At 46.1% G+C, this 27539-nt stretch overlaps 6 protein-coding genes across 6 annotated transcripts; 3 read left to right on the top strand and 3 right to left on the bottom strand.

The window, feature by feature from the left end:
- Positions 1-4098: 4098 nt before the first annotated feature.
- F4813DRAFT_126104 (uncharacterized protein) lies at positions 4099-5772 on the bottom strand. The gene is made up of 2 exons (XM_049238657.1): positions 4548-5772; positions 4099-4480 (listed from the first exon to the last, which is right to left on the bottom strand). The coding sequence occupies exons 1-2, from the start codon at positions 5585-5587 to the stop codon at positions 4273-4275; spliced, it is 1248 nt and encodes a 415-aa protein (XP_049098437.1). The 5' UTR covers positions 5588-5772; the 3' UTR covers positions 4099-4272.
- A 5203-nt stretch (positions 5773-10975) lies between these two features.
- F4813DRAFT_363351 (putative excision repair protein rhp3) lies at positions 10976-14073 on the top strand. The gene is made up of 2 exons (XM_049243695.1): positions 10976-12033; positions 12108-14073. The coding sequence occupies exons 1-2, from the start codon at positions 11443-11445 to the stop codon at positions 13914-13916; spliced, it is 2400 nt and encodes a 799-aa protein (XP_049098436.1). The 5' UTR covers positions 10976-11442; the 3' UTR covers positions 13917-14073.
- F4813DRAFT_363349 (PRP3-domain-containing protein) lies at positions 14074-15997 on the bottom strand. Its single transcript, XM_049243694.1, has one exon. It carries the CDS (start codon positions 15670-15672, stop codon positions 14197-14199), a length of 1476 nt encoding a protein of 491 aa, XP_049098435.1. The 5' UTR covers positions 15673-15997; the 3' UTR covers positions 14074-14196.
- Positions 15998-16138: 141 nt separating this feature from the next.
- F4813DRAFT_125972 (beta and beta-prime subunits of DNA dependent RNA-polymerase) lies at positions 16139-22104 on the top strand. Its single transcript, XM_049238656.1, has 2 exons — positions 16139-16505; positions 16561-22104. The coding sequence occupies exons 1-2, from the start codon at positions 16324-16326 to the stop codon at positions 21518-21520; spliced, it is 5142 nt and encodes a 1713-aa protein (XP_049098434.1). The 5' UTR covers positions 16139-16323; the 3' UTR covers positions 21521-22104.
- A 693-nt stretch (positions 22105-22797) lies between these two features.
- Positions 22798-23407, bottom strand: F4813DRAFT_390508 (histone H3; the record flags this gene model as incomplete). Its single annotated transcript, XM_049247027.1, has 3 exons — positions 22798-22842; positions 22899-23051; positions 23195-23407. The coding sequence occupies 3 exons, from the start codon at positions 23405-23407 to the stop codon at positions 22798-22800; spliced, it is 411 nt and encodes a 136-aa protein (XP_049098433.1).
- A 1453-nt stretch (positions 23408-24860) lies between these two features.
- Positions 24861-25329, top strand: F4813DRAFT_390507 (histone H4.1; the record flags this gene model as incomplete). The annotated part of the gene is made up of 3 exons (XM_049247026.1): positions 24861-24870; positions 24965-25102; positions 25166-25329. 3 exons carry the CDS (start codon positions 24861-24863, stop codon positions 25327-25329), a joined length of 312 nt encoding a protein of 103 aa, XP_049098432.1.
- Between the last annotated feature and the right edge of the window lie 2210 nt (positions 25330-27539).

Below are 27539 nucleotides of genomic sequence, written 5' to 3'. Positions count from 1 at the left end.
AGTGCTCCTCGTGCATGTGAGGTAGACAGATTTGTTCGAGCGGTTGGGGTCCCCTAATTCGGTGCATGATTAATCTGACATAGGCTCATGTGAGCTTCTAGCTCCCTCAATTTAGAAGACGACAGCGCTTGTTGGAGTGGTGGGTCGTATTCAACCTGAACTTGGTATCATATGAAAATACAACCATGTTATTAGGATCTTGTAGGCTATAGGCTACAGGCTACTATTATCGGTTTGAGCATTGAGGTTGGTCTCATGTTGGTGATAACCTTCCACCTTAGATAAAAGGCAAGTAGGCTGTCGATCATGTGGATTAGATAGGCAGATGCGGTTCGGTTACAAAGGTGGAATGTTATAGGTCGAGTTAATATTGCGACCTACATAAAGTTGGAAAGCATCTCTCATATCGCGGGGATAGAGCCCCATGGTAAACAGATGAATCTCGGTAGAGATGTGGTCGTCATCGGCGTCAGGGGGTGCGGATCTACACATGACAAGGAACGTAGATATATGCTGCCTGCCTATTCGATGCTAGAATATTGGTACCGTGGTTTAGTTGTGTTAGTACCAGTAAACTCGCTCTTTGGCATGAGATTGGCTCCCAATTTACCAACGGTGTATGCACTGCGACAGAGCTGTAGGAAGTAGCTCATAACAATAAAAATATCAGGTTTTAGCTTCGCGATATTTTATCTCGTCACACCGGTTGGTCGCCTTGCCTTGCCTTAGGTATCTAACGTAAGCAAGAAGACATGTCGTTGTCGTTGTTGTTGCAACCCTCGGGGCCGTTTCAGATGATTGAAACCAGAGAAGTTGTCGACAGTTGCATATAACGTACATGGCACCGGTAAACTCCAACCAACGGGGGAAATTCCAGTAGTTCTGCTAGGTACACCGCAAGAACGACAGAGTCGCATGGGTGTGGATACACAACGGCGGGCTGCAGGTGGTGATCTCCACGTCTAACAGGGGTAATGAGTGGCCGTTGTGGTGCTGTAGGTTCAGCGGACGTCCTGGAGAGGGGCCAGGGACGGCGCTTAATACCAGCAAGACCCGAAAGTCATAGGCTGACCGCCACTCCTATTCCAGACTGTCGGTTGTTAGTTAATATGGAGTAACTAGGTAAATACGTTATAGTAGTAAGTGTGTGTGTGTCTTGTGAGTAGCATCGCGCGTGTGTATCGGGTAAGAACTTGCGAGCTGATCGGGAAACTAAAAAAAAAAAAAAAATTTGAGTTGGATGAGATCGTGCTGAAGAAATTCGATTTAGATATGGTAGCAGCCAGATAATAACGATGATGTCGATGACGAGATAGCGAGGTGACTCTTCATGAAAAAGACACGATCTGGGATGCGTAACTACACGTAGTAAAAGAACTGATTAAAGTACCTAGAACTGGTAAATGTAAGCACTTAACTGCACGTATGCCAGTCATGCCGTTTTCCACAGAACAGCGACTTTCAGGTTATCGTAAGGCTGAGGGCCCCTCTCTCCTTGGGGTTACTTGCTTGGGGTTAAACCCGTCAGCACTCTCTCGCTCCCATTTCCCAATCCCAATCAAGCCGATCTAGAAAGAAAGGTCCTCGTGTGAAAAGCGCCGACATTCGACCGACGAGGCTTCTAGAAAGTAAGCACCTTCTTTCCGGTCTTACAGTTCCCGCGCCACGGTGGTCGGCTTGTGACAGGCTAGATATTACTACCTAGTTAAGGTTTCTGTAGTTTCTGTACGGGTCGTTTGTTTACATACCTAATACATAGACACATAGACTCCGAGCCTGTGATACTTTCTTATCAACTATACAATGCTGGATTAGGATGTTCCTGCATCGTAAGGCTCCTCCCGTAGAACTGCAAAGCCTAGGTACCTGGTTAAGGCACATAATCTGCTATACCTAACCTAGTAGATAGCTCTCTTTAGCCAAGCCTCGGTGTAGGTCACGTATTCTCTAACCGCATATTTTTATATGTGTGTTGTGTGTGAGTCCTTGTCAAACTCAGCGCGCTTATTATTAGTTTTATGAGGCTTGCCTTGTAACACATGAAAGCGTCAGCTCGCTCGTGATATCGTAGGTACTACCAAGTTGTTGTTCCTATTATCTTTTCCGCTTTGTCGTTGTACTGCGTATAGCTTGCGGCATTCCTCCTCTATGTATGTGCGACATAAATATGGGGTCCGCTTCAATCCGGGCCGGAGCCGCAGATGTATTGATCAATGGATCCGTAAAGTTGGATCGAAGCCGCAGGTACAGTAGTATAATATTAGGTAGATATTTCCGTCGAGGAAATAGCAAGTTTGCATCATAAATCACCTTTTGCTTTGAAGATTTCCTGTCTTACAAATATGTAACTAGCCTTTATTTTCTCATCGTACTGTAATTTACGGGAGACTATTAGCACAGTGTACCTCGTACGGGTCTCCAATATCTGGCCAATTAGGTACACTATATCTGTCCCCGCACATGTTAGCGTTGTGGATCTCAAAGCCCATGGCCTCATGTAAAAGCGACGCTACGTCACATAAGGTATAGCGGGAGTAAGTTATTACTATACTTGGAAATAACTTAAAAAACGGTGCTACCTTAAGTACTCTACATTTTATACATACCTAATTGGTAGCCAATCCACGAGCATGGTTCTGTACGGGAGTATTTTAATATATACATTATATACATTAGCAGACTTTTCTTATCTTCGTAATGAGAATTCTTGTTTCAGGTAACTAACCCTATGTAAGTTTCTACATATACGACTTACAATTGCTGCCTACGGTGTCGGGTCTCAGTTGGTAGGATGACGAGATATCTCGTTAATTCTACTAGTAAAAATATAACTAAAAATAAATATTCACGAGTCATGTTCCGTCATGGGGGATAGTTCATCTTGAAACTAGATAACAATCCTTGATCGGAAATATGTTTTTTCATTGGCTATAATTAAGCCCCCATGTTATTCGAATTACCTACCTTGTCACCTATCTTGCCAATCTAGGTAGCACGTACTTAAGTAAATTGTGCTATATTGTACGATGCGTGCCTTGGCGAATGTTAGGGGCTTACGTACAATACTAATTACATACCTACCTAGGTACTAATTACATACTAGTACAACACCGCTCTTGTTGTTGGAGTACCACGGATCGCGGCAGCAGCCATATGTAGTTACGGTTCGATGATATCCACTGCGCTGGTAGGCTCTGCATACGACCTACCAGCCAAGTGGGTGCCTACATGATGTAAGTCCCTGCATTGGTGACCATTAGTTATGCATCTATAATACCACATAATACTACTTTGTCTTAGCCATTTATTTTTTTGTAACCAGAAACTAACGAACCAACTAGCCAACGGCAGGTAAAAGTTGTTTCTGAAAGACGCCACAACCGTACGTGCTCTGATAGGGGCGATTGGTATGTTAGGTAGGCTGGCCTGACTGAACTTCGTTGTTGCTTCAATAATATATCACGTAATAGCGCCCGCCTCCTTGATATACCTAGTTGATGCGTACCGAGATCTTAGCTTAGCGCGCTCCGTCTGGCTTGAAATGCACGTCAGGAAGACGGGCTGAGCCTTGTCCACTTCTCGTTCATGTCGTGTCACCCACTGAGTAACCTGACCTATGCATCTTGATAGTCAACTCTTAGAATATTTCATAACGTTCGTTTAATAATCAAATCATACAGCGTAAAAATAGATGAGGATTCCGAAGAATCATCCAAGCAAGCTGACGTATACACGATGACGGGCTGATGATGATGATGGATGATGATGATGGATGATGATGATGACGATGACGATGATATGATTGCCAAAACAAAACAAAAAATGAAATTGGTATCTTGTTGTTTTGTTGGGTTCTAAACGACTAAAGCCGTAGACCAAAAAAAGCAACCCAAAAAGTTTTCCTCTCCTAGTCCAGGGCAACATGTGCCTAGAACTGTCCTGAACGCCTAATTGTACCCCAGCTTGTTGAGCTTGGGATGAGCCTCCATGATGCTAGCTAGTAATACAAATAATGAAAGTTGAAAGATGACGAAAAAAAAACACGCTCTCAAAAACAAAGTTGCGACATGCTCGATATGATAGACAAAAAAAAATCCGTCCCAGGGCAAAAGTTCTATGGCCCGTTTTCCCGCTTTCCCGCTAAGAACCAACTCCAGTAAACACCCAAGATATGCGTACAGGTAGAATGAAGAGCAATGTTAAATCGATAGATGAAATGGCTTCCTGTCGCCCCCGCGTCTTCGTCGTAATCGTCATCATGGTTCGAGTTTATCATCTCTTCGTAAAAGGCATAGGCGCTAAGAGGTTACTGTTGCCGGCCTGGGACATAGTCATCGGCGGTAACTGGGCAGCAGGAGCCACTAGGTGCCCGGGAGTGCTGCCGAGCGTTCTCGTCGGCGCCGGGTAAGCATCGTAGCCATCGGAGCGCAAGTCTAATGTGCCCAGATCGAAGCGCTTGGAACAACCGTCTTCCATATGCCTTTTTATCTGTTAGCTTTGGGGTCCCCGCATCTATATGAGAAAAGAAAAGGATATATGTGATTTACCTTCGAAGGGTATCTTTCCGCGCAAACATTCGGCCACAGTAATCACACCTGTGGTTCTTCTCCTTCATGTGAACGCTCTGGTTGTGTCTTTGTAGGTCCGTCTTCCGGACGAATTTCTTGTTGCAATCTGGAACCGTACAGGGAAAGGGATATTCCCTCTTCTCGTCGTGGGTTTCCATATGCGCTTTAAAGTTGTAGCTCCTGCTAAATAGCTTGCCGCACCCTTTAACCTCGCATTGGAAATTGGCCTCCTCCTTCGTCGTCAATTTTCGAGGCTGCCTCCTCGCCGCTCTTGGCACACGTAGTTGTCGCCTATCGTGAGAGAAAGCTACCCCGCTAGGTCCAGCATAGTATTGGTCTGACTCGAGTGACTGGTATTCAGACCTGGGCCATGACCCTGAAGGGACATCTGACAGATAACCCGAGCTACCGGCAGTCGAGCCGTAACTGTTATGTTCCAGGGGTAACGAGTGGGCGGAGCGGGGTGATGGATACTGTGTTAGTTCAGCTCCGGAATAATCGGCGGCGGCGGCGGCAGCAGCAGCACTCTCCATCTTGATCCGCGGTATTGGCGAAACACTATGTGAATAACCGTAAGCGTGCCTCGAGGACGGGTCTGGCGATCGAGAAGCTGCTGAAGACATGGGAGGAGGAGTACCACTACTCGAAAGCACAGGTATGTGAGTATGATGAGACTGGTAGAGCTCATGGCTATATGATGCATGCATGTTGTTAGGTTCGTAGTGAGCGAAGGGATCATAGTCGGCCGACGACATGTTCGAGGCCGTTGAAGTTGAGCTAGGGTGTATCACGGTAGTCCCACTCCAGCCGGCTGAGGTCATAGCATCCAAAGGCGGGAGCGAGTGTTCGGAGCCCATATTGGAAGACATGGTTGCGCAAGGCTGTTCAAACATGGAAGCGATCTTGTAGATTGGGTCAACAAATTCCGGCGAGGGATAGTCTAGAGTAGGGCTGTCGGAGCAATTTGTACTTGGAGGTGACGCCGGTGACCTGGTCAAGGATGGAGGTGATAGATCCATCGGGGCTGTATCAAACGCCAGATGCGTTCCAACAGACGGTAAGGTTGGTCGTATAAAAAGAGCTAAAGGGGGAACCTGGTTGTTGTGCAACAAGGCGTGCCCGGTGAGAGAAGACGACACGGCAGTGACTTATGGGAAGCTGGAAAGCTGGGAAGCTATGGGAGTGGCCTCTTCTTCTAACTGTACGTGTATGACGGAGTAAGAGTCTAATTTGAGGCTTGATTAAGTGATCAAGGTGTGTCAATACATAAAAAGACTATGGAGACATTCCGTGGGATGTAAGCATAGTTATACAGAAAGCAGTCTGGTTCCCTTGTAAGTACAAGGGAGTAGAGACCAGGAGCCTCGGCGCACACCCCTACTATGTACGTCTATGTACGTATCGTACCAACCAGCGTTGGCGTAACAATGGGAATCTCCAAAGAGCAGAAGAAGTACTGTAGGAGTGAAACTGTACTCCATATGCCTGCATCAGGATAAACATAGCCAGGCAGACAAGTCTCCCAGGAACGAACGACAGGTGCGATATGTGAGGCAGACTCCGGAAAATTAATGTATACATGGAGCCGGGGGGTAGGATAGCCCACAGTCTTCGTAAGGCCAGACCCATTTTTACTGGTCTGGTTGGCCTGTCATATCGGGTAAGAGTGGTAGTATATCAAAATTGAGGAGGATACAATTACAAGGGTGTGAGCGTGAGTGTGTGGTGTCAAATGAGATGTTCGCGCGGCAGTCTCAAGCGTAGTGGATGCGATGTAGGGGGGGGGGGAGAATGGAATATACACTACACGATGAAGATTAGTATTGTACCATAACGTCAGACTATGCGTGGGTACATTCAACGTAGCATAGCTCTTAGTTACGAGTAGTTACTATAGTGGTACACGAAGAAGGAATTTCCATACTTAGAAAAAAAGGTACTACACTTACTTGTATGTATGTACATAAGGTAGCCCAGCCCGCAGCCCAGCCAGTACTACCTAGGTACATAATGTAATAAAGATGGGAGACCGGGACAGAAGAGAAGGACTGGTAAGTAACTAACATCACCGTACGACTTCGGCGGTTGGAGCCGGGGGCGGGGGAATAATTTGAGCTAGGACTGAAAATCGAAAAATATTCGAGCCAACTTGCTTTCCTAACATGTATGAACATGATGTATGTACGGAATACATAAATATCACTAGCCTGCTTTTGTTATGTAGACTACTGTGAAGCCTACTTAGGTTACTACCTAACCTAGGTATGTATCCAATATACCTTTTTCGGGTAGCGTTTATGTGTTATGTACCTGCGCGCGCAGGGTAGTGTACACGTGTAGGTAGGTGGTAAGCAAGCGAACGGAATAGGGTACACCTGAGAGATCCAATCCGGCTTCTCGAAGGTCTGAATCCTTCAGGCGCTGTAGAATTGGTACCCTTATAGCAAGGCCCCCTGTCTTTGGCTTTCATAAAATAGAGTTCTTATTCGACAAAGCCCTCGGGTTCGTAAAAAGGATAGTGAGCCGACCAGCGGTTACGATACATACCACGACCTCTTACAAAAATATACTACTATGTAACTAGCTCGAAGATCGATTCGCGAGTTTCCGCTGATGAATTTCATGCGGTTGAGCAGGGTCATCAAAAGCCTTATTAATGCCAGAAGAGGGTCGATGTGACCATAACGAAAAACAATAGATGATTAAGAGGACGATGTCAGGTCAGCGGTTGGTCTGCTGCGCTTATCGTCGTGTTCAGGCTAGCGCGGACGTGTGTTCTTTTTAGCATTGAGAATAGTGGCATGGTCTGATGTGTTGTTGGTTCTCAGAATAGCTGAATAGGTGGTAAGTATGGGGTTCGTCGCCTGGCTAACGTTTAATCTACTTTAGGTAGCGTGGGACAATAGGGCGGAAAGGCTGTGGAACTCTTGTTCTGTTCCTCCAGTCATCATCACGTAGGTATTCCGTGTACTACATACAGTCTACAACAATGTACTTTATACATAGTAGGTATATCGGAACCCCAAAACCGGTCTAGCATCCCGCGATAAGACACAGGGGACAGTTGTTGGTTTGAGCGTCTTAACGAAAGCTCGCACAGGGATCTATCTGTTAGCCACATTCTTCGACTGAATACTCGAGCACAGACTGCGGAACCCACTGCCGTCCGGCGTTAGGACGCCTAGAAAGCCCTAAAGTCCAGGGGTTGTCGTCAACTCTTTCGCTAGTGGCAACACGCTGTGACTGCTGTTGGTCTTTTACGTGTACCGTACCGTACACGCACTATGAAGCGAGATGAGACCCCTCCCCATCCCTAACTATATTTCTAGCTATATTCAGAAAGCTATATTCAAAAAGCTATACTGATACAGTACGAAAAACTGTACATAGGAACGAATAATTATATCCTTAATAGTAGCATAATAGTCGCATAATAGCAGCAGCATAGTATCAGCATACAAAAACACCAGACATTAATCTTCTTTTTGGACGATGTAACTCTTCTCGTTCGTCTTTTTGTTCCAAGTTGAGCAAATAGTAAATGATCACTATTCCTACGAGACAGGGCCCTAACCAACATTCCCCGCCAAGAGAGCCGTCTGTTAGCGATTCACAGCGTCATTCCCTGGAGGTTGGAGGAATGTTTATTTTCAGGTCAAGATCCCGACGGGACTTACAACCCTGATCGCAGATATTTTACTCCACGGCGGCTGCGCCACAGCACAGTATCAACGAAGCCAAGCTTTCATCTAGAAATAGACATGTAATATCTCGAATACTTATCCTTACCCAATTTACATGGTCCTCGTTTTCAAGCTCGATAGTCTTAGTATGACAAATATCGTAGGACGGCGATCGATGGTCGGCGTATGAAGTCATGATTATATGTACAGAGCAGCATGTTAGCTGCACCGCCATTTGTCGATCCTGAGATAAGATTGATGTCATTCTGGTGCTGTCCTTGCAGATATCTGAGACTCGCATCCTTGACCGTACTGCAGGTACCACAAGAGCATCGACCCTTCGTAGCTATCTTGCTTTTGTTCGTTGCTTAGCGGTACGATGATAGGTAGGATCCATCATCCACTACCAACGTTACGGCAAGACAAAAGACTCTTTCCACTGCATTAGACCCGTCCTGCCCTAGTAGCCCACTACATACCAGGCCCCAGGGCAAGGTATAAGAGATTTTAGTGAGCAGACCTAAGAACTTTTGCATACTATGTACACATCCAGCCCCCATCTCCCGCGCGCTAGGCGTAGCCCACGTGTTTAGCCAGGTTCCTCGGGGTGCGGGTCTATCGTAAACCCTCGAAAGCTTACCCAATAGCCGCGTCTCTTGCGCGAATACAGAGCCGGCCGACCTTCCACACACGGCAGTTAGCCTACCCTGCCACGTTTCGGGAGACATAGTGCTGAGAGGCTTAGCTGCTCGGAGGAGCCAAATTTACATAAATCTATCCGTTTCAGGAACATTATGAACGATGAATAAGAGATACGCTCGCTGTTAGTTCCTCGAAACGTTTCAACAAGCGCGAGCCAGCAGTTTCTCACGCTCTGTTTGGTTAAAAAGATACTATTCATATCAAAATAGTGCATTCATAAGCCAGCTGTTAGCTGTACACTTATAACTACCAGGTCGCCAAGACCTAGCCTCGCAAACCTCCATGTAGCGTTATCTTCACGGGGATGGCGGGACATGCAGAGCATACCGCTAGTCGCTGAAGAAATCGGTTGGGGCGGAACGATCCACGCATCTCATATACATCATATCCGGTACTTCTCGCAACCTCTTGCCTTGACGATTTCATACCGTACTTATACTTATAGATAGTGGAGGAGCATCACGAAGAAAGAGATCCGAGCCCCAGGCACATTACCTAGGTACCTAGGTACCTAACGTATGGAGTTGGCTCGACAAGCACATACATACATACACTAGTAGCCATATATCCCCATCTCGGGATTTGAAGACGCAAAGAACATACGTTGCCCTGTGCTAAAGATGGTGCTGATACGGCATCTCTCCACACATACATACGGGTTGCTCCAAGGAGGATTCCACTTGTCTACGCTAGTTAGCAGATCACGAAGACCAAGTTTAACTCGGTTTCGGGGGCTAAAACATATTCTATTCATATGAGTACCTGTTAGTTTTAGATGACCACATATGTTTCCAAGTCAGTATGAATCATCGCTAATTGGGTGTGCCTTACCAACAAGAGGCTAGCCTTGCAGGATTCACAACTTCAGCATGACCTGAAACAAAGAATTGATTAAAACGAACTGCAGCGTAGTATTTTTATGCCGTCTAGTTTATCAGCCATTAATTCGTGCAGTTGGGAGTTAGGTGTGGTCTTAATAAAAATAAAAATCAGCTGTGCAACATCTCGAAATAGCAACACGGGTAGGGCTAAAGCTGAGAGCTGACGGTACATAGCCAACACCAGCTCGGGCTCGGACTAGATCGGACAAATGTGGAAAATGGACGTATCGGCGTTGTGGCCGGAATTCGGAAACGAAACTCGGAAATATGCGGCGAGCGCAAATGTCCCGAAAAATATGTTCCGAGTACCGAGGAGGTTATGTTGTGTTGGGTGGTGTTGGATGTTGAATGTTAAATGTCGGTTACGACAATAGTAATTTGATAAACTGCATACATCCGCATTCTCATGATATGATATCAATGATCGATATCAACGATCGAACAGATTCAGATGAAATAAAAGGGGAAATCGATTAAGCTTAATGTACTGTGCCAGATCCCGACAATCTGGGCTCAATCGCAACGCCCCAAACCCAACTCCATGGATTGAAGACAGAGGCTATCGGGAACATCTTCCCGCTATCGGGACGTTCGTTCCTATGATGCTTTGTGCAATCCGACAGTTTGTATGGGTTATATGGGTTGTATGGGTGCCTCCCGCGCCGTCGAGATTCGGGTCATCCCGATACCATAAACCATAGATCTCGATTTTAGGGATTATAGGGCTAATCTACGTACCTTACCTACCTACCTTACAAGACCCATTCTAAGTCATTTGGATTATCGTCGGAAACGAAACTGGTGGTGGCCTGAGATAGCTTGGCCGAGTAGCAAATAAATAGCAAACAACAATGAAGTAGCAGTTAAAACGACGCATATATCCAACAATATAAGCCCCCCTCTAATGAAATTAAGAGTGCGATTCAAATTGACTTGGATATATATAGATATATTCAATGCGGGCGTGTTTCTTGCGTCAGGTATTTTTGGTAAGATGGCGGATGAGTGCATCTTCTCCAACTGGTACTTGCATAGGTATACCTATACTAACCTAGGTACCAAAGTACCTAACCTACGTAGGGCTGAGAAGTGGGTTATATGTGGCTGCTGGCTGCTTCAAGCCGCAATTTACCGTTTACAACGCCGGGTACCAAAGAAAGAAGCGTGCATGAGCCACTAGCTGCGCAATGCTGCAGCATTCCATCTTTCTTTATCTTATCCAGAATTAAATGCCAGTCAACTTCAGCCTGGCAACGTCAACCATCGCGCAGCTATCAAATCTCGCGATGCGTATATACAAATTAACATGCAAAAGTCTGAAGCCGGTTTGAGAATATAGTAAAAGAAGAATATCCAAGTTGAGCTAGTTTCTTTGCTACCGGTCAACCAAGCACATAACATGCTATTTGTAATATTTCTACGAGACCGCAACTGAAGGAGGCTCCACGAAAACGACCTTAACATACCCGCGCCAGTACGCGTTCTCTAAGGTCTTCGTCGACAACTACATCGAGTCTCATACGAATTTCTCTCACCATAAGAGAGCCTCTAATGATTTGAACTCTGCACGCTCACCTTCATATCATATTTGCCTAAAATCCAGCAAAGATGAAGTTCTTCATTGACGACCTTCCGGTTCTCTTTCCGTATCCACGGATATATCCGGAGCAATATGCATATATGTGTGACCTGAAGAAGACTCTCGACGCAGGCGGGCACTGCGTATTAGAGATGCCTTCGGGGACCGGAAAGACTGTCTCGCTGCTGTCGCTGATCGTCGCATATCAACAACACTATCCCGAACACCGGAAGCTCATCTACTGTTCTCGTACCATGTCAGAAATCGAAAAGGCATTGGCCGAACTCAAGGCCCTGATGAAATTCAGGGCCGATGAACTTGGCCACGTAGAAGATTTTCGCGGCCTAGGCCTAACAAGTCGTAAGAATCTCTGTCTCCATCCTTCGGTCAAGAGAGAAAAGAGCGGCACCATCGTGGATGCTAGGTGTCGTAGCTTGACTGCTGGCTTCGTCAGAGAAAAGAAGGACAAAGGCGAGAGTGTTGAGACATGCGTGTACCATGACAATCTGGACCTTCTGGAACCACACAACCTTGTACCTAACGGCGTTTGGACCCTTGATGGCCTACTGAGATATGGCGAGCAGCACAAGCAGTGCCCCTATTTCACATCGAGGCGAATGGTAAGTTCCTCCGAGTTCATCTATCCGGTGTCTACATTGCTAGAGGCACAGAGCTCACGTTTTCCGGTTTATAGATGCAATATTGTAACGTTATAATCTACTCGTATCACTACCTGCTAGACCCCAAGATAGCAGAACGTGTATCTAAAGAGCTCTCGAAGGACTGTATTGTTGTTTTCGACGAGGCTCACAACATAGACAACGTCTGTATCGAGTCTTTAAGCACAGATATCACAGAAGATTCCCTGCGAAAGGCCACCAGGGGTGCTCAAAACCTGGAACGTAAGATCTCGGAGATGAAGGAGACAGATCGGGAACAGTTGGAAAATGAGTACCAGAAGCTAGTGGAGGGCCTTAGAGATGCCGATGAGGCTCGGCAGGAAGATACTTTTATGGCCAACCCCGTTCTTCCCGATGACTTGTTGAAAGAGGCGGTCCCTGGAAACATCCGGAGAGCTGAGCATTTTACTGCTTTCCTAAAACGATTTATCGAATACCTCAAAACGCGTATGAAGGTTCGACAAGTCATATCAGAAACACCGCCATCATTCCTAGCACATCTCAAGGAGCACACTTTCATCGAGAAGAAGCCGCTGCGCTTCTGTGCTGAAAGACTAACCTCCCTAGTGAGGACGCTCGAGCTAACCAGTATCGAAGACTATCAACCACTACAAGAAGTAGCGACATTCGCGACTCTTGTCGCCACATACGAGAAGGGATTCTTACTCATCCTTGAGCCCTTCGAGTCAGATACTGCAGAAGTACCAAACCCAGTTTTACATTTCACATGCTTGGATGCGGCAATCGCTATCAAACCCGTGTTCGACAGGTTCAGCTCTGTCATCATCACATCCGGTACTATCTCGCCCTTGGAGATGTACCCGAAGATGTTAGGGTTCTCCACGGTCGTCCAGGAGTCATACGCGATGACCCTGGCGAGACGATCTTTCTTACCAATGATCGTTACTCGAGGAAGCGACCAAGCAACTATCTCCACCAGTTTCACAGTTAGGAATGAGCCTAGTGTGGTCCGCAATTACGGTAACCTCCTGACCGAATTCGCAAGAATTACTCCAGACGGTATGGTCGTCTTCTTCCCATCATATTTGTACATGGAATCTATTATTAGCATGTGGCAGGGAATGGGCATATTAGACGAGGTCTGGAAGTACAAGCTCATCTTGGTCGAAACGCCGGACGCCCAAGAAACTTCGCTTGCACTCGAGACATACCGTATGGCCTGCTGCAATGGCAGAGGTGCTGTCCTCCTATGTGTGGCTCGTGGGAAGGTGTCAGAAGGTATCGATTTCGACCACCAGTACGGTCGAACTGTGTTATGTATCGGCGTTCCGTTCCAATACACGGAGTCGCGTATCCTCAAAGCCAGACTACAGTTCCTTCGAGAAACATATCGTATTCGAGAAAATGACTTCTTATCTTTCGACGCTATGCGACACGCCGCACAATGCCTAGGTCGTGTGCTCCGAGGCAAAGACGACTACGGAATCATGGTGTTAGCCGACCGCCGGTTCCAAAAGAAGAGACTCCAACTCCCTAAATGGATCAACCAGGCCATGCAAGAAGTCGACGGGAACCTGAGCACAGATATGGCTGTTATCACAGCTAGGCGCTTCTTACGAGACATGGCACGACCCTTCAAAGCTAAGGACCAAGAAGGGATCAGCATGTGGAGTCTCGAAGATCTGAAAGAGCACCAAAAGAAGGTCGACGAGGAAAGGATCAAGGAGTTGCAAGATGACAATGCGGCCATCGAAGCTATGCATAGGGCCCAGGCTTTGTTGGCTATGCGGAACTACAACGATGACTTCGATATGGATGATGACGACCTCGACGAGGGCATGATGGAACTTGACGCCGCGTGAACGGGAGTGTGTGCGGATAGATAGTCACCAGCTCGATATTCTGTATAACAATTAAATCACATTGGAGCTTGGGGGTTCTCAGGCATTGAAACAAGCAGCCAGCGCCGCAAGGTTAAATACCTAACTACCTATAACTAATACAAAATTGACCACGGTTTAATATCAAGTCAACATCATACTCATAGTAATTGGTCCTCTTAATATTCGCGTCGTTTTATTACACAATCTCATAGCCTAACGGTGTGATTAATTCAACTACTACGTAGTAGATAGCTCTAACTTAATGGGTCGACTTCGCGAGATTCCAAAAGTTCTCCATCTTGGACTTTGATAACACCTCCCTCGCCTCGCTGTCCGTCTCGCAGACCTTGGAACCCCATTTCCTAAACGCGCGGGACTTGACCTCTCCCTCGAAGATCAGCTTGCACTGGTTCTCGGCTAGATCCTTTAGATCGCCCTCTTCGTTCTCGGCCTTGAGCCATTCCTTCAATGCCTCGTTCTGTGCGTCCTTCTCGCGAGAGGGCAGGTTCTCGGTCCAGTTGATGCGGTTCAGGAGTAGTTTCTTGTAGTGCTTGATGGACCACTCGCCGCCTTCCGCGATCACTAGGTTCTGCTTGGGGTGCATAATAACCAATCCCGTGAGAGCGAGCTGGTCGGCGTTGACGCTGATCTTGTACCGGTGCTGGCCGTTCGCCAGACTGTTGATCTTGAACACCAGCATATGCAAGCCCTTGGCCGCGTCCTTCTCCTGGTTCGTGGCTAGCTTCTCATGCTTCTGCTCCTTGGTCAGTCTTCGCTCCTCGTTCGTCTGCACGTGCTTGTTGTGCCGATCCGCGATCTCGCGATTCACGCGGGCTTCGACGGCCGTGGGGTCCTTGACGGCTTCCTCGCCTAGGACACGCATTAGATTGCCCTTCTTGACCTTTGGCGGCGGCGCGGGGACAAGGCCGAGTCGAATCTTGGCTTGCTCCTCCTTCAGGTCAGCCATTCGGCGCTGTCGACGCAGCTTGGCTTGTTCCGTGGAAGTTAGGTACATGGGTTTCGGAGCGGGGACGTTCTTGTCCTGGGGAGGTTCGATGGGGACGGGATGTTGGATATATCTAGTAATTATCGTGTCTTCGGTGTCGATCTTTAGCACCTTGGGGTTTTCTATTTCGTCGTAGTTCTTGCCGTCTATTAATCCTTCGTCCCACCACTCGACATCTGGGGGAGCTTCGACGATGAAATTCTTCTCGACGTCTTTGTCCTCATCTATTCCGACCTTGCGCGTGCCCGCCGCGATCTTCTTCTTCAGAGCTTCGAGCGCTGCTTGCCTTCGTAGCGCATTCGCTTGTTGAATGTATTTGCCTTTCTGGTTGAATATGAGTTGACGTGACTGTCTCGGCTTTGCGCCGGGAGCGCTTAGATTCGCGTCATAATAAGGATTGTTCTTGATTTCCTCTTGCGATGGGCCGGATAGATCGAGGGGTTTGTGTTTCGGTTGTGCCTTGTTGCCATCGTTCCGTGATCGCGAGCCTAGTCCGGATTTCGAGTCATTGGTCTTGCTGCCGCCAGGCTTCCATTGCCCAATATCTTCCAACGCTGGATGAAGACCAACATTCAGACCACCCTTTGCCTTGGTAGATCCTATAGCTGCTGATACGCGTGCCTTCAATGCTGCTAGCTTGGCGGCTTTGTCCGTAGCAGACTCCGGTTTCTGTACTCGAGACCCAGCATCATTACGCGGGCCAAGGCCTGGCGAGCCGTGTCGCTCCATGATATATGGCTATAACTTTGGCCCTGTGAGATGAACAAGTGAAGTTGAAATCAGCAGACAAGTATATATCGACCCGGGAAGTGTCTGGATGGTATTTGGATGATGATCTCGATGTTAAACAAAGAAAGGCTCCCTCAGACAAGGTAACAGTAAGTGGAATAAATTAATACCACACACAGAGCGACACGCAATTCATTTGGTAGTTCCCCAGAAAGAAAGAAGAACTATTACTATTCAGCGTGCGCTTGTCTCACAGGTCAAAGTATGTTGTTATGTACCTTGGCTGCTTGGTTCTTAGCTGCTTTGATAGTTGCACACTCGCTACCTAAGTTGCACTAGTGATTGATTGATGATAATGATAAGTTAACTAGGTAGATAAGATGTGTCACATGATCTTTTACTTCTGCCGTCTATCACCGCTAAAAAGTTCGAGCTCCAAAATTTTGGTTGATCGTGAACCCCACTAAAAAAACAATATCCTCGACTTACAACCAGCCCTCCAATATAATACAAGAACACCGCAATGCCATGAGTTGATATAGTTTTACTGAGATCGCTTCGACCCTCTATAAACTCCGACGGCTTCAGTTCGAAGTTCGAAACGGGTTGAGAAGGTTGCGCCGGGCTATGAGGTTATAAAAACCGTTAGCCATGAATATCTCACAGCCAATCCAGTCGGCTATCGACAGCGTCGACTTCGACTTCCTCACTCCAGCCGAGATCAAAGCTATTTCTGTCAAGAGGATTGAAAACCCGACCACATTTGATAGTCTTTTAAATCCGATACCCGGTGGACTTTACGATCCAGCTCTTGGAGCGTGGGGAGATTCGGTGTAAGTAGGATCTGGAGATAGTGGCATGCGTCGCATATGAAATTAACACTGGTAGATGCACAACATGTAATCTCACGCAGCCGAATTGTCCAGGCCATGTCGGCCATATCGACCTTCCAGTCCCTGTATATCATCCTGTTTTTATGGACCAGATTTTAAGATTACTACGCGCGCAATGTCAATATTGCTTTCGCTTTCGAATGCGACGGGCCGATCTAAGCCTGGTCGCCTGCAAGCTACGTCTTCTCCAGTTTGGCCTTATAGATGCGGCAAATCATCTCGACGATATTACAGCCGAGACTACCGATATCCAAATCGATGATGATGAAAATCTTTCCGAAGGAGAAGAAAGCTCAGCGCTGGACAAAATAACTCGCATGAGAGAAGTTTATACCCAGACAACGTTAAAGAACCATAGGGTTGGGACCGCCGACATCAGGAAGGGAAAACATGAGGGTGCATCTGAGGCAAGGAGAGAAGTGCTTAAGAATTTCTTTAGGGAAATAACCAAAGGCAGAGCGTGCGCTACATGCGAGGCGATATCTCCAAACTTCCGAAAGGACCGGTTCGTCAAAATCTTCGAGAAGCCACTCAGCGCCAAGGACCAAGCCAAAATGGCGCTACGAAATTTCGAGCATAGAGATGCCTTAGCTATCAAAAGGAGATCCAAGGCAGACGTAACCAAGAAGCGTGGCTACGAGACGGACGAAGGTATCGCTGACATTGATTTACCATCGAGTGAGGGAGAGCCCGACCGGGATAATGACGAAGAGGAGGAGGAAGAGGGAGAGGGCGAAGAGCTTGACGAAAATGGCGATGTGATCATGTCAGAAGGTGGCGACGCAGCTACTAAGGCGAAGAAGGACGTATCGGCCAAATCTCAGCAGCGTTATGTCAACTCGATGGAAGTACAGGCTCGGCTTCAACTCTTGTTTGAAAAAGAGCAAGAAATAATGAGCCTTGTTTACAACTCGAGACCTCTAGGGAAGAAACTCCCTGCCGACAACTTCTTCATCCAAACCGTCCTTGTTCCGCCTAACAAATACCGCCCCGAGGCGCGACAAGGCGACGGAGGAATTGCAGAAGCCCAGCAGAACTCCCTTTACAAGCAAATTCTTGCATCTTGTGCGCGCATTGCTCAGATACATAAGGAAATCACGCAGCCTGGAAATGATCCCGATTCGACAACCCGGCGGCGAGACATGTCTGAAATGCATGAGGCCTGTGTTCAATTGCAAGATAGTGTAAATTCTTTAATTGACCGTGATAGAAATCCCATCCGCGGAGCCGCTGGAAAGAGGAATGAAGACGGTATCAAACAGAAGCTCGAAAAGAAAGAAGGACTTTTCAGAAAAAACATGATGGGCAAGCGTGTTAACTACGCCGCACGAAGTGTCATTTCTCCAGATCCTAACATTGAGACCAGCGAAATAGGTGTCCCTCCCGTCTTTGCTAAAAAGTTAACATATCCGGAACCGGTAACCAGCCATAATTTTAGAGAAATGCAACAGGCAGTTATCAATGGTGTCGACAAATGGCCCGGTGCCACCGCGATTGAGAATGAGAACGGGCAAATTATTAACCTGAAGAACAAATCTGCGGAGGACCGTGTTGCCTTAGCCAACCAACTTCTTGCGCCGACAAGCCAAGAATATGCTGGGGTGAAAGGCAAAAAGGTCCACCGGCATCTTGGAAACGGCGATGTGGTGTTGATGAATCGTCAGCCCACGCTTCACAAACCCTCCATCATGGGTCATCGAGCCAGAGTCCTGCCTGGGGAAAAGACTATTCGTATGCACTACGCGAATTGTAACACGTACAACGCAGATTTCGATGGTGACGAAATGAATATGCATTTCCCTCAAAATGAGCTTGCTCGAGCAGAAGCTTTAAAGATTGCTGATACAGACCATCAGTACCTATCAGCTACTGCCGGGAAACCCCTGCGAGGTCTGATTCAGGATCATCTGTCTGTGTCCGTTGCGCTCTGCAATAAGGATACATTTTTCGATAAAGGCGCATATCAGCAGCTTGTATATGGCGCGTTAAGACCTGAAAGTGGTCATATCACATCTGAAAGGCTTGAGCTTGTCCCGCCGGCTATCTTCAAGCCTGCTAGGCGTTGGACTGGAAAACAGGTTATTACAACCATATTGAAGAATATGAAGCCAGCTGGTTGCGGTGATCTCTGGCTCACCGGGAAATCACAGTTAAAACCACCTTCTTGGGGCAACTTTCTCGAAGAGAGCAATGTCTTGTTTAGCGACGGCGAATTCATTACCGGTATCCTTGATAAGTCACAGCTAGGTCCTAGTGCCGGTGGATTTATACACGCTATCCATGAAATCTGGGGTCCTGAACTTGCCGCCAAGCTTCTCAGCTGTCTTGGTCGCCTTCTTACCCGGTACCTCAATATGCGCGCTTTCACTTGCGGTATGGACGATTTACGACTCACGCCAGAGGGTGAGAGGAGCCGCAAGGAGAAGCTTAAGAGCGCCAGCCATATCGGTCTTGAAGTTGCTGCACAATTTGTGAGTCTGGGTGACCGCCCCAATATTACTAACACGGATGAGCTGCTACTGGAACGGTTAGAAGAGGTTATGCGTGACGATACGAAGCAAGAAGGCCTCGATCGCATGATGAACTCTCGATCGCGCGATCTGTCTAGCGAAGTCAATAAGACTCTTCCCGCAGGTCTTGTAAAACAATTCCCTAAGAATCAGATGCAGTCTATGACAACATCCGGTGCAAAGGGAAGTACTGTTAATGCAAACTTGATTTCTTGTAACCTCGGTCAACAGGTTCTTGAAGGTCGAAGAGTCCCTCTAATGGTTAGCGGCAAGTCGTTGCCATGCTTCCGTCCGTTTGAAACAAGTGTGCGAGCAGGTGGTTATATTGTGAACCGTTTCTTGACTGGAATTCGGCCCCAGGAATATTATTTCCATCACATGGCTGGACGAGAAGGTTTAATTGATACTGCTGTGAAGACGTCACGATCCGGTTATCTACAAAGATGTCTAATCAAGGGAATGGAAGGCCTGAAAGTTGCTTACGATTCGTCTGTACGAGATGCTGACGGATCAATGGTTCAGTTCTTATACGGAGAAGACGGCTTAGATATCACCAAGCAGAAATACTTGACTGATTTCGGCTTTGTGCTTCGCAACCAGACATCTGAGGTCAATTTACTCGGTATTGGAGATAGGGGATGGGATCAAGAAATCTACGAATCCAAGGACTACGCTCAAAAGTACCAAAAGAAAGCCATCAAGCAGGCCAAGGCGAATGATCCAAAGGCCCTCGACCCCATTCACACTGAGCTTAATCCTAACCGCCATGCGTTCTCTACGTCAGAAAAGTTCTACGAGAAGGTATCTGAATATATCAAGAAAAACCAAGACGGTCTGATCAAGGAGAAGGGCGAGAAGAAATCAGGTGCTATGCTCATCCCCCGTAAATACGCCGAGAAGATATTCCATGCCAAATATCTCCACTCCCTAGTGGAACCAGGTGAGGCTGTAGGTATCGTTGCTGGCCAATCCGTCGGTGAGCCTTCGACTCAAATGACATTGAACACGTTCCATTTGGCTGGTCACTCTGCGAAGAACGTCACTCTTGGTATCCCCCGTTTGCGAGAAATTCTCATGACAGCTAGCGACCATATTTCTACGCCGTCCATGACGCTAGTACTGAACGAAGAACTATCAGAGGCGGATGGAGAGACCTTTGCAAAAGCCATCAGTATCCTTCCCCTCTCGCACGTCGTCGACAAAGCTACGGTAAAGGAACGTGTCGGTAAAGGCATTGGCTACCGCTTAGCAAAGATGTTCGATATTCACCTCCAGTTCTTCCCGTCTACCGAATACACAAAAACTTATGCGATCAGCATTTCTGACGTCCTGAACACCCTCGAGATTAAATTTTTACCAGTGCTCGAAAAATTAATCAAGAAGGAAATTAAGGCAAAGGTTGATCAGGAGGGCGACGCGGTACCTGAGGTGGGTGTCAAGTCTGGCGTAGTCGAAGTAGCATCGGGCAACCCCGATGCCGTAGCTCGCGATGACGATGATGATGACGATGACGATGACGACGATGACGCAACAAATGCCAAGCAACGCGCGAACCGAGCACAAGCAGTATCGTATGGTGCGAATGATGATGAAGATGATGAGATCCAGCAGCGAATGGAGAGAGAGGCGTCGCCGGAGGATGAAGAGGAGCCTGAGGACGAAGGGTTCGGCGGAAGTCCGCCTCCACCAAACGACGACGAAGACGAAGACGGCAGTACTAGTAAACGAGCCGGTGCCCGCGAAAGTCGTATCAAGGAGAGGAACCCGGTCGTATCTCGTTTCACATGTGACGAGAAGAGGGGCGAGTGGTGTGATTTCACACTCGAATATGATTCCAACATACCTAAGATCCTCATGTTGAGCGTTCTCCAAGAAGCAGTCCGGAAGACACTCATACAACAAATCGATGGTATCAAGTCCTGCACATTCGTAGCCGACGAGAAGATAGTCGACCCGCGAACTGGTGAGGAAGAAAAGAAGGCGGTTATCCACACATCCGGTGTCAATCTCCGAGCCATGCATAAATATGGCGACTTCATCAACCCCAATAAGATCCAGACGAACGATATTGCATCAGTGCTCCAGGTGTATGGCGTCGAGGCAGCACGTAACAGTATCATTCGGGAACTTAGCGGCGTCTTCGAAGGTCACGGTATCGGTGTCGATAAACGACATCTCAACCTCATCGGAGACTATATGACGAGGAACGGAGGGTTTACCCCGTTCAACCGCAACGGCTTGAAGGGTAACGTCAGCCCGTTCACTAAGATGAGTTTCGAAACCACATTGTCATTCTTGAAGGACGCCGTTCTCGACGGAGATTGGGATGATCTTACCACACCCAGTAGCCGAATCGTCATGGGCAGGCTGGGCATGATCGGCACAGGCGCCTTCGATGTTCTTCTCAAGGCACATCCGAAGAATGGGAAGAACCACCTGGGCTGAGAGGTCGTAGTTAATAAGGAATCAAAATAGGCGCAATGGAATCTTTAAAATCTTGGTTAGGAGTACAGTTGTATTCTTAGTGTTAGATATGGGGAAATACCAGCTATTTCACACTCATGTCTTGTAGCTTGAGTGAAATGAGAAAGCTTCATCATCATAAGGCAAATTCATGTATTCATTATACTTCTAGCGAAGCAGCCGTAGGAACTATATATTATCATTGACTACGAACTTGTGACTCAATAGAAAGAAACGTGCATATCGTCAACAGTATAGTACTTCTCATATTTCTAAATATCGAAATGTGAGAATCAGCGTAACATCCCGCTACATCCTCTTCTATTATGGATTAAGATTCTTAACGAGTTTCACTAGAGAATAATAAACTCCAGTAAACACCTTTACACTACGACATAGACGCGTATACGAATATCATACAGGAAAAAATAAGGGGAAATTAGTCAGAGCGGACGGAATTCACTATGCCAACATAGACTAAGCCGGCCGCCGGGTAAAGGGAATGTTAGTTTAAATCTCGCTTGGTCACCCGACATCTCGGAATTGCTGCTGACCTAGTTGATACAACAGGATTAGTTCAGACTTGAGAAAACAAAGATGTTCCAACAAGCGGAAGTAAAGATCAGATTCATCCACATATGTAAGATACGTATATAAGAGAACATTCGATAGACATAGTCAGGAGTGTGATCAATATCGAGATTATTATATAATAGAGGGGAAGTAAGCACAGGTCAACACACGTTCACTTTCGCGATAGTTGAAAACATTAGTTTGGCATATTTAGGTAACTAGGTGAAAACATACTGAGAGCGGTTTGATTATCATGGCTAGTGACAAGGTGTCTTAGTTCGAATACCATACTACATTGAAGAGTCAAACATCAAGAGATTCGCTTATATGATTAAGGCCGATGGCTGTTGTGTACCAAGTCATTAAACAATATGCGGCATAAGACAATCGGTATGATTCATAGACTAATAGCGATAGTTACATTAAGTCACTCGGGCAATGGAAAGACTAGTGAGTTTGTTTGTTCATGTTTTCTGATTTCTCAGCTCAGTATCGCAGCGCGGAAGGCTAACTGCCCTATCACTGATGGTACAATCCATATCTGTAAAAAGCAACGTAATCGCAAACGCCGTAATGATTACCATTCCCTGTAAACCGAATTCATCATGCCATCCCTGTGGGAATCATAAAGTGCAGCATCCGTCCAAAACCCCTGCAAATCACCAAGACCGTACGCGCACAACTGTTTAGTTGCGCTCGCCACGGAGGCGACGGGCGAGCTGGATGTCCTTCTGTAATGGCTGTTAGAATATGTAAAAGTAGTGAATATGCGAGTGAAGATACTAACCGATTGGATGGTGACACGCTTGGCGTGGATGGCGCACAGGTTGGTGTCCTCAAAGAGGGAGACGAGGTAAGACTCGACGGACTCCTGAAGAGCACCGATGGCAGAAGACTGGAAGCGGAGGTCGGACTTGAAATCCTGAGCGATTTCACGAACCTATTAAAAGACGCGTTAGTTTGATGTTGATTGTCGCGATGCGGGGAAGTCGCGTTAAGTAGAACGACACGGTCGCGGTATCCACTTGTCAAATGACGCGTGGATGAAGCGATAGTGAGATGATAGAACGGATAGTGACTTACCAGACGCTGGAAAGGGAGCTTGCGGATGAGAAGCTCAGTCGACTTCTGGTAGCGACGAATCTCACGAAGAGCGACGGTACCGGGCTTGTAGCGGTGAGGCTTCTTGACACCTCCGGTTGACGGGGCGGACTTGCGGGCAGCCTTGGAGGCGAGCTGCTTACGGGGAGCCTTGCCACCGGTGGACTTACGGGCGGTCTGCTTGGTGCGGGCCATTGTAGATGATGTTGTCGAGTAGTTTGGTGATGAAAAAGTTGATGGAAGTGGTGATATTGATGGTTGTGAAGATGAGGCGAATGTGGATTGTTGTAGATGTAGAAAAGAGAAAACGGATTGGAGGGGGTGGGGGAACTGGGTTAAATATGTGAGAGAGTGGGTTATCCCTTTGGCTGATTGTGTGCAAGGCAGGTACTCTGGGGCAACTAATCAGATGGTCAATGCGCAGCGTTGCAGGATCAGAAGGAAAAAAAAATTCGAAAGGCGCGGTTACTTTGGGGTGCGTTGTTGATTATTTTTGGGGGGGAGACAGGGATACGTTTTGCTGTTCAAAACTGCTTGGATTTTAGGTGGGAATTTTGAGACTTGGTTGCCATTCGGGACCCGTCTAATTGTTGATTGGGTGCAGCGTAGCGCGCTCTCCACAATTTTAGTGACTTTACTACTTTTGTAGCATTTAATCCTTTAGATCAAGGAAAAGGCAATTGTTATTCGATACGTACATATGGCAATATACTAAAACTGATAAGGCATTTGATAAGGCTACAACTTAATTAGGACTAATGAGAGTGCAGCACAGAAAAGTACCTTGCATGTTACTCGATTTGTTAGATCACGTTTCCATGTATTTATGAGGTAGCTATTAAGATATTATCTAAGTAACTACCTATTTCATTATTCTATCTGTGGCTGGAAGCATTTAGCAGATATCTTCTAGGTGGCAAACCAGGTATGCTCTAATAACTAATCATATGACAATATACTATGCGTGAAGGAGGGTAGCTACGTAGGCAATATGCCTGAGGCATCATTCAAAACATAACAAATCTACCTAGGTTAAGGACTTCTTTATGGAATGCAATGGATTTCTCATGTACATATAAAACAAGTCAGGCTAAGGCTGACAGTTAAATGATTTCTAACTATTCCTAGCTTGGTAATAAATAATAGGTGCATAAGGTTTAATTATTACCATTAAGGTGCGTTTGTGACACATCTAGTTCATAGATTTACAAGTTGACTGCTAAGAACAAGTCAAAAGCCCGAAAGCGATAAGAGAATGCGAATTAATGATTGGCTCAAGTTGATTTAAACTTCTTGCATATCAAATCTGACCCGAATGGGAGTAGTGGGGTCCGTGTAAATCAAGCGCATCTGCCCTGCGGAGCGCGTTGGAACTTAGTTCTCTATTTTTCTATTGGTCGGAATGCTCTATTTTATTTTGCGACCGGTGGGGCTGATCAGGCACGAGTTCGCGTCAATCCCGGGCTGATCTGATTCCCAGTTACCGGACCCGCCCCGTTGATATTTAAAACTGTCGCTTTTCCCCACGTCTCAATCTTTCCATCTTCCAAACATACCGCTTGCATATCAGCCTCATCTGTACCACTTGCACCAGCAACCCCAATACCAAAACACTTAACAACCATATACTCTTCTAACCTCATTCAATATGACTGGACGTAAGTATCCCATTTAGCTTCGGCTACATCCTTCGGCATTTAGCCTTTTCAGCTTCAGCCTTATTGGATCATATCTCTAACATACCTCGAACAGGCGGCAAAGGTGGCAAGGGCCTCGGCAAGGGTGGCGCTAAGCGTCATCGCAAGATTCTTCGTGACAACATCCAGGGTATTACCAAGCCCGCTATCCGACGTCTCGCCCGTCGTGGTGGTGTCAAGCGTATCTCAGCCAGTAAGTTATACCTACTCGGTCACGTCTACGGCGCGTCAGTTAACTAACGCGTCTACCCCACAGTGATCTATGAGGAGACCCGAGGTGTTCTGAAGTCCTTCCTCGAGGGCGTCATCCGTGACGCCGTCACCTACACTGAGCACGCCAAGCGCAAGACTGTCACATCTCTAGACGTTGTATACGCCCTGAAGCGACAAGGCCGCACCCTGTACGGTTTCGGTGGTTAAGCTTTCAATCTTGGGTTTTGGAAGGGGTTTGGTCACGTTTATTATGAAGTCTTTTTCGCGGTTGCCACATACTATTTGCATTGTGGTTGGTCATGAAGATCATGGGATTCGGTTCTGCGTTTATGGTGTTCACTGTATCATAAGGGATTTGGGGGTCCACTACATGGATTTGTCCATCGAGGCATAATCAATTGACGAACACATAAGAACATTTGCCTGTCTTTCCTATGATTGCACTGTAGTGTCCAGCTCGTAGTGTGGTACGTGCTTGTGTGTTTCTGACGCGATCGTATCAAATAACATGCTATATCCCGTAGACTTTGGTTCACGTGTTTTCTAGGTGAGTCAAGTCGAAGCCAGTTTTAATCCAATGACTCATCTTGACTTGCTAGGATGCTTGGCCCAACACGCAGCAAGTGAATGATCACATGTGTGTATATTCGTGATCGCAGGCAGTTATATTTATAGTCATCAAGGCAACAATATAGCTGCTTTTACACTATTTAGGTCTTATAATATATCGAGGCTATTTCAAAATTTACATGTATCCGTTACTGTGTTTATGACAACCAAATTCCGTATGTTCTTATCTTGGGTGAAAAGAATATACCACCTATGCTAGACTTACGTTCAGCTCATTCAATATTCAGATTGCTAGCAAATCCAACATGAGAAGAATACACTTGGAATCAGGGCTGAGTCTCGGTATGTAGAGAGGAAATTGCTTCACTGTTCGATAATAAGAGGTCATTCGTAGCTAGTCCGGCCTGGCTAATAATAAGTAGAGATAGCCCTGTACTTGATGGACATTCTACAGTCTGGATTTTCGTTGCGGTATGGTAGGGTTTCTAATTAGGCGTGTCTGTATTCATTAATACGTAACTTTTATCTTGACTAAGAGCATATGAGACGATCGCAGTTTGTAAAATGTGTGTACATTTACTACTTTTCAAGAACTTCTTGGGTTGGTCTTATAAGTGTTTATAGCTTTAAAATGTCCATTAATTACAATATATTTAATCTTGTGTTAAATCATTCTATACATTATTTCAAAGCTCTTATACTTAATCACCCCAAGACATGCCATTGATATGATAAATGGTAAAAGCACCGTAAAACTCGAACAAATATGTATAACTAGTTGATAAATAAGTTTAATATCTACATGAGTAAATATATGGACATCAAAATTATTGCTTATATAGTACCTAACTTCTCACAACTGCAAAAGTACTTAATATTGAATTCTAAGGACAGATATTGTTAATTACAAAATATTTTTAAACCAGATAATATTAAATTACATGTTTATGTTTCTATGCTTTACGTAGTTATCTGTAGTCAAGTGCTACGTGCCACAATAACTCTCACCATGATAATTAACAAATCTCATCCCAGGCGTAGTGATGAAAGTGTTGGTCTTGATTTATATTAAGTTAACTGGATGGTGACGTTTAACTTCTTGTTTATATCTTCTATCATATATAAAAGTAACTGAAATCTCAATGGAAGTATTAAGTTTGGCCATCTTATTATTTATTCATAATGCAATATCCTCCCGTGTGTTATTACGTTCTTATCTTACTTCGAATAATTTCAATTACCGTGTTCCATGTATACATCTCTTCAACTTATCAAATATGTCGAACTATTTCATCTGGTACAGAACTATAATGGCATACACACGAGATCGACAAATTATCCTCCAACTTACATACCTTACAAACAATAGTAAGGTTAAACATGTACTTTCTGCTTCGATCTAGGATTATCTGACTACACTATTGACTGAGTAGATCCCGTTACGTGGCGCTTGCATGCGTACATAATCTTAGTTCGTCTGTGCCTGAAGTGAGCCTGTGACATAAGATCATACACGAACACTGAGGCTCTTGACACATTTATCATATTATTAGGGTGTAAGCTTCTCCACATTGGGTTGGACTCGACCTTGTGAGTCGATATGTCTATTTTAGCTCACTACGCCCATACTTATCTAGGTAGGTATCATATGAGATAGTTAGGTATCAACGGCTGATGACCACTTCGACTTGCCACGAGCCCCAAGCTATTATCTCACTACTGAAGGGGGGGGGGGGGGGGGGGGAAGGCAAAAAAAAAAAATATTAAATTAATTTGTTGGAACCCCCGACACACCCCATAAAAGGAAATGTTAATTTAAGCATTTGTTTAAGATTAGACAAAACAAC

The sequence above is a fragment of the Daldinia decipiens genome (assembly GCF_022478715.1).
Source record: "Daldinia decipiens strain CBS 113046 unplaced genomic scaffold F4813scaffold_22, whole genome shotgun sequence".
Lineage (NCBI taxonomy): Eukaryota > Fungi > Ascomycota > Sordariomycetes > Xylariales > Hypoxylaceae > Daldinia > Daldinia decipiens.
Note: the sequence above shows the minus strand (reverse complement) of the source record. Positions and strands in the feature narration are given on the sequence as shown.

What these genes read in the sequence shown, in the direction of transcription:
- F4813DRAFT_126104 (XM_049238657.1), bottom strand. Translation starts at nt 5,587, where the DNA reads ATGGATCTATCACCTCCATCCTTGACCAGGTCACCGGCGTCACCTCCA. An exon ending in CGGAAAGATACCCTTCGAAG is followed by an intron (nt 4,481 to 4,547) that starts GTAAATCACATA and finishes ACAGATAAAAAG; the next exon opens with GCATATGGAAGACGGTTGTT.
- F4813DRAFT_363351 (XM_049243695.1), top strand. Translation starts at nt 11,443, where the DNA reads ATGAAGTTCTTCATTGACGACCTTCCGGTTCTCTTTCCGTATCCACGG. An exon ending in ATTTCACATCGAGGCGAATG is followed by an intron (nt 12,034 to 12,107) that starts GTAAGTTCCTCC and finishes TCCGGTTTATAG; the next exon opens with ATGCAATATTGTAACGTTAT.
- F4813DRAFT_363349 (XM_049243694.1), bottom strand. Translation starts at nt 15,672, where the DNA reads ATGGAGCGACACGGCTCGCCAGGCCTTGGCCCGCGTAATGATGCTGGG.
- F4813DRAFT_125972 (XM_049238656.1), top strand. Translation starts at nt 16,324, where the DNA reads ATGAATATCTCACAGCCAATCCAGTCGGCTATCGACAGCGTCGACTTC. An exon ending in GGAGCGTGGGGAGATTCGGT is followed by an intron (nt 16,506 to 16,560) that starts GTAAGTAGGATC and finishes TAACACTGGTAG; the next exon opens with ATGCACAACATGTAATCTCA.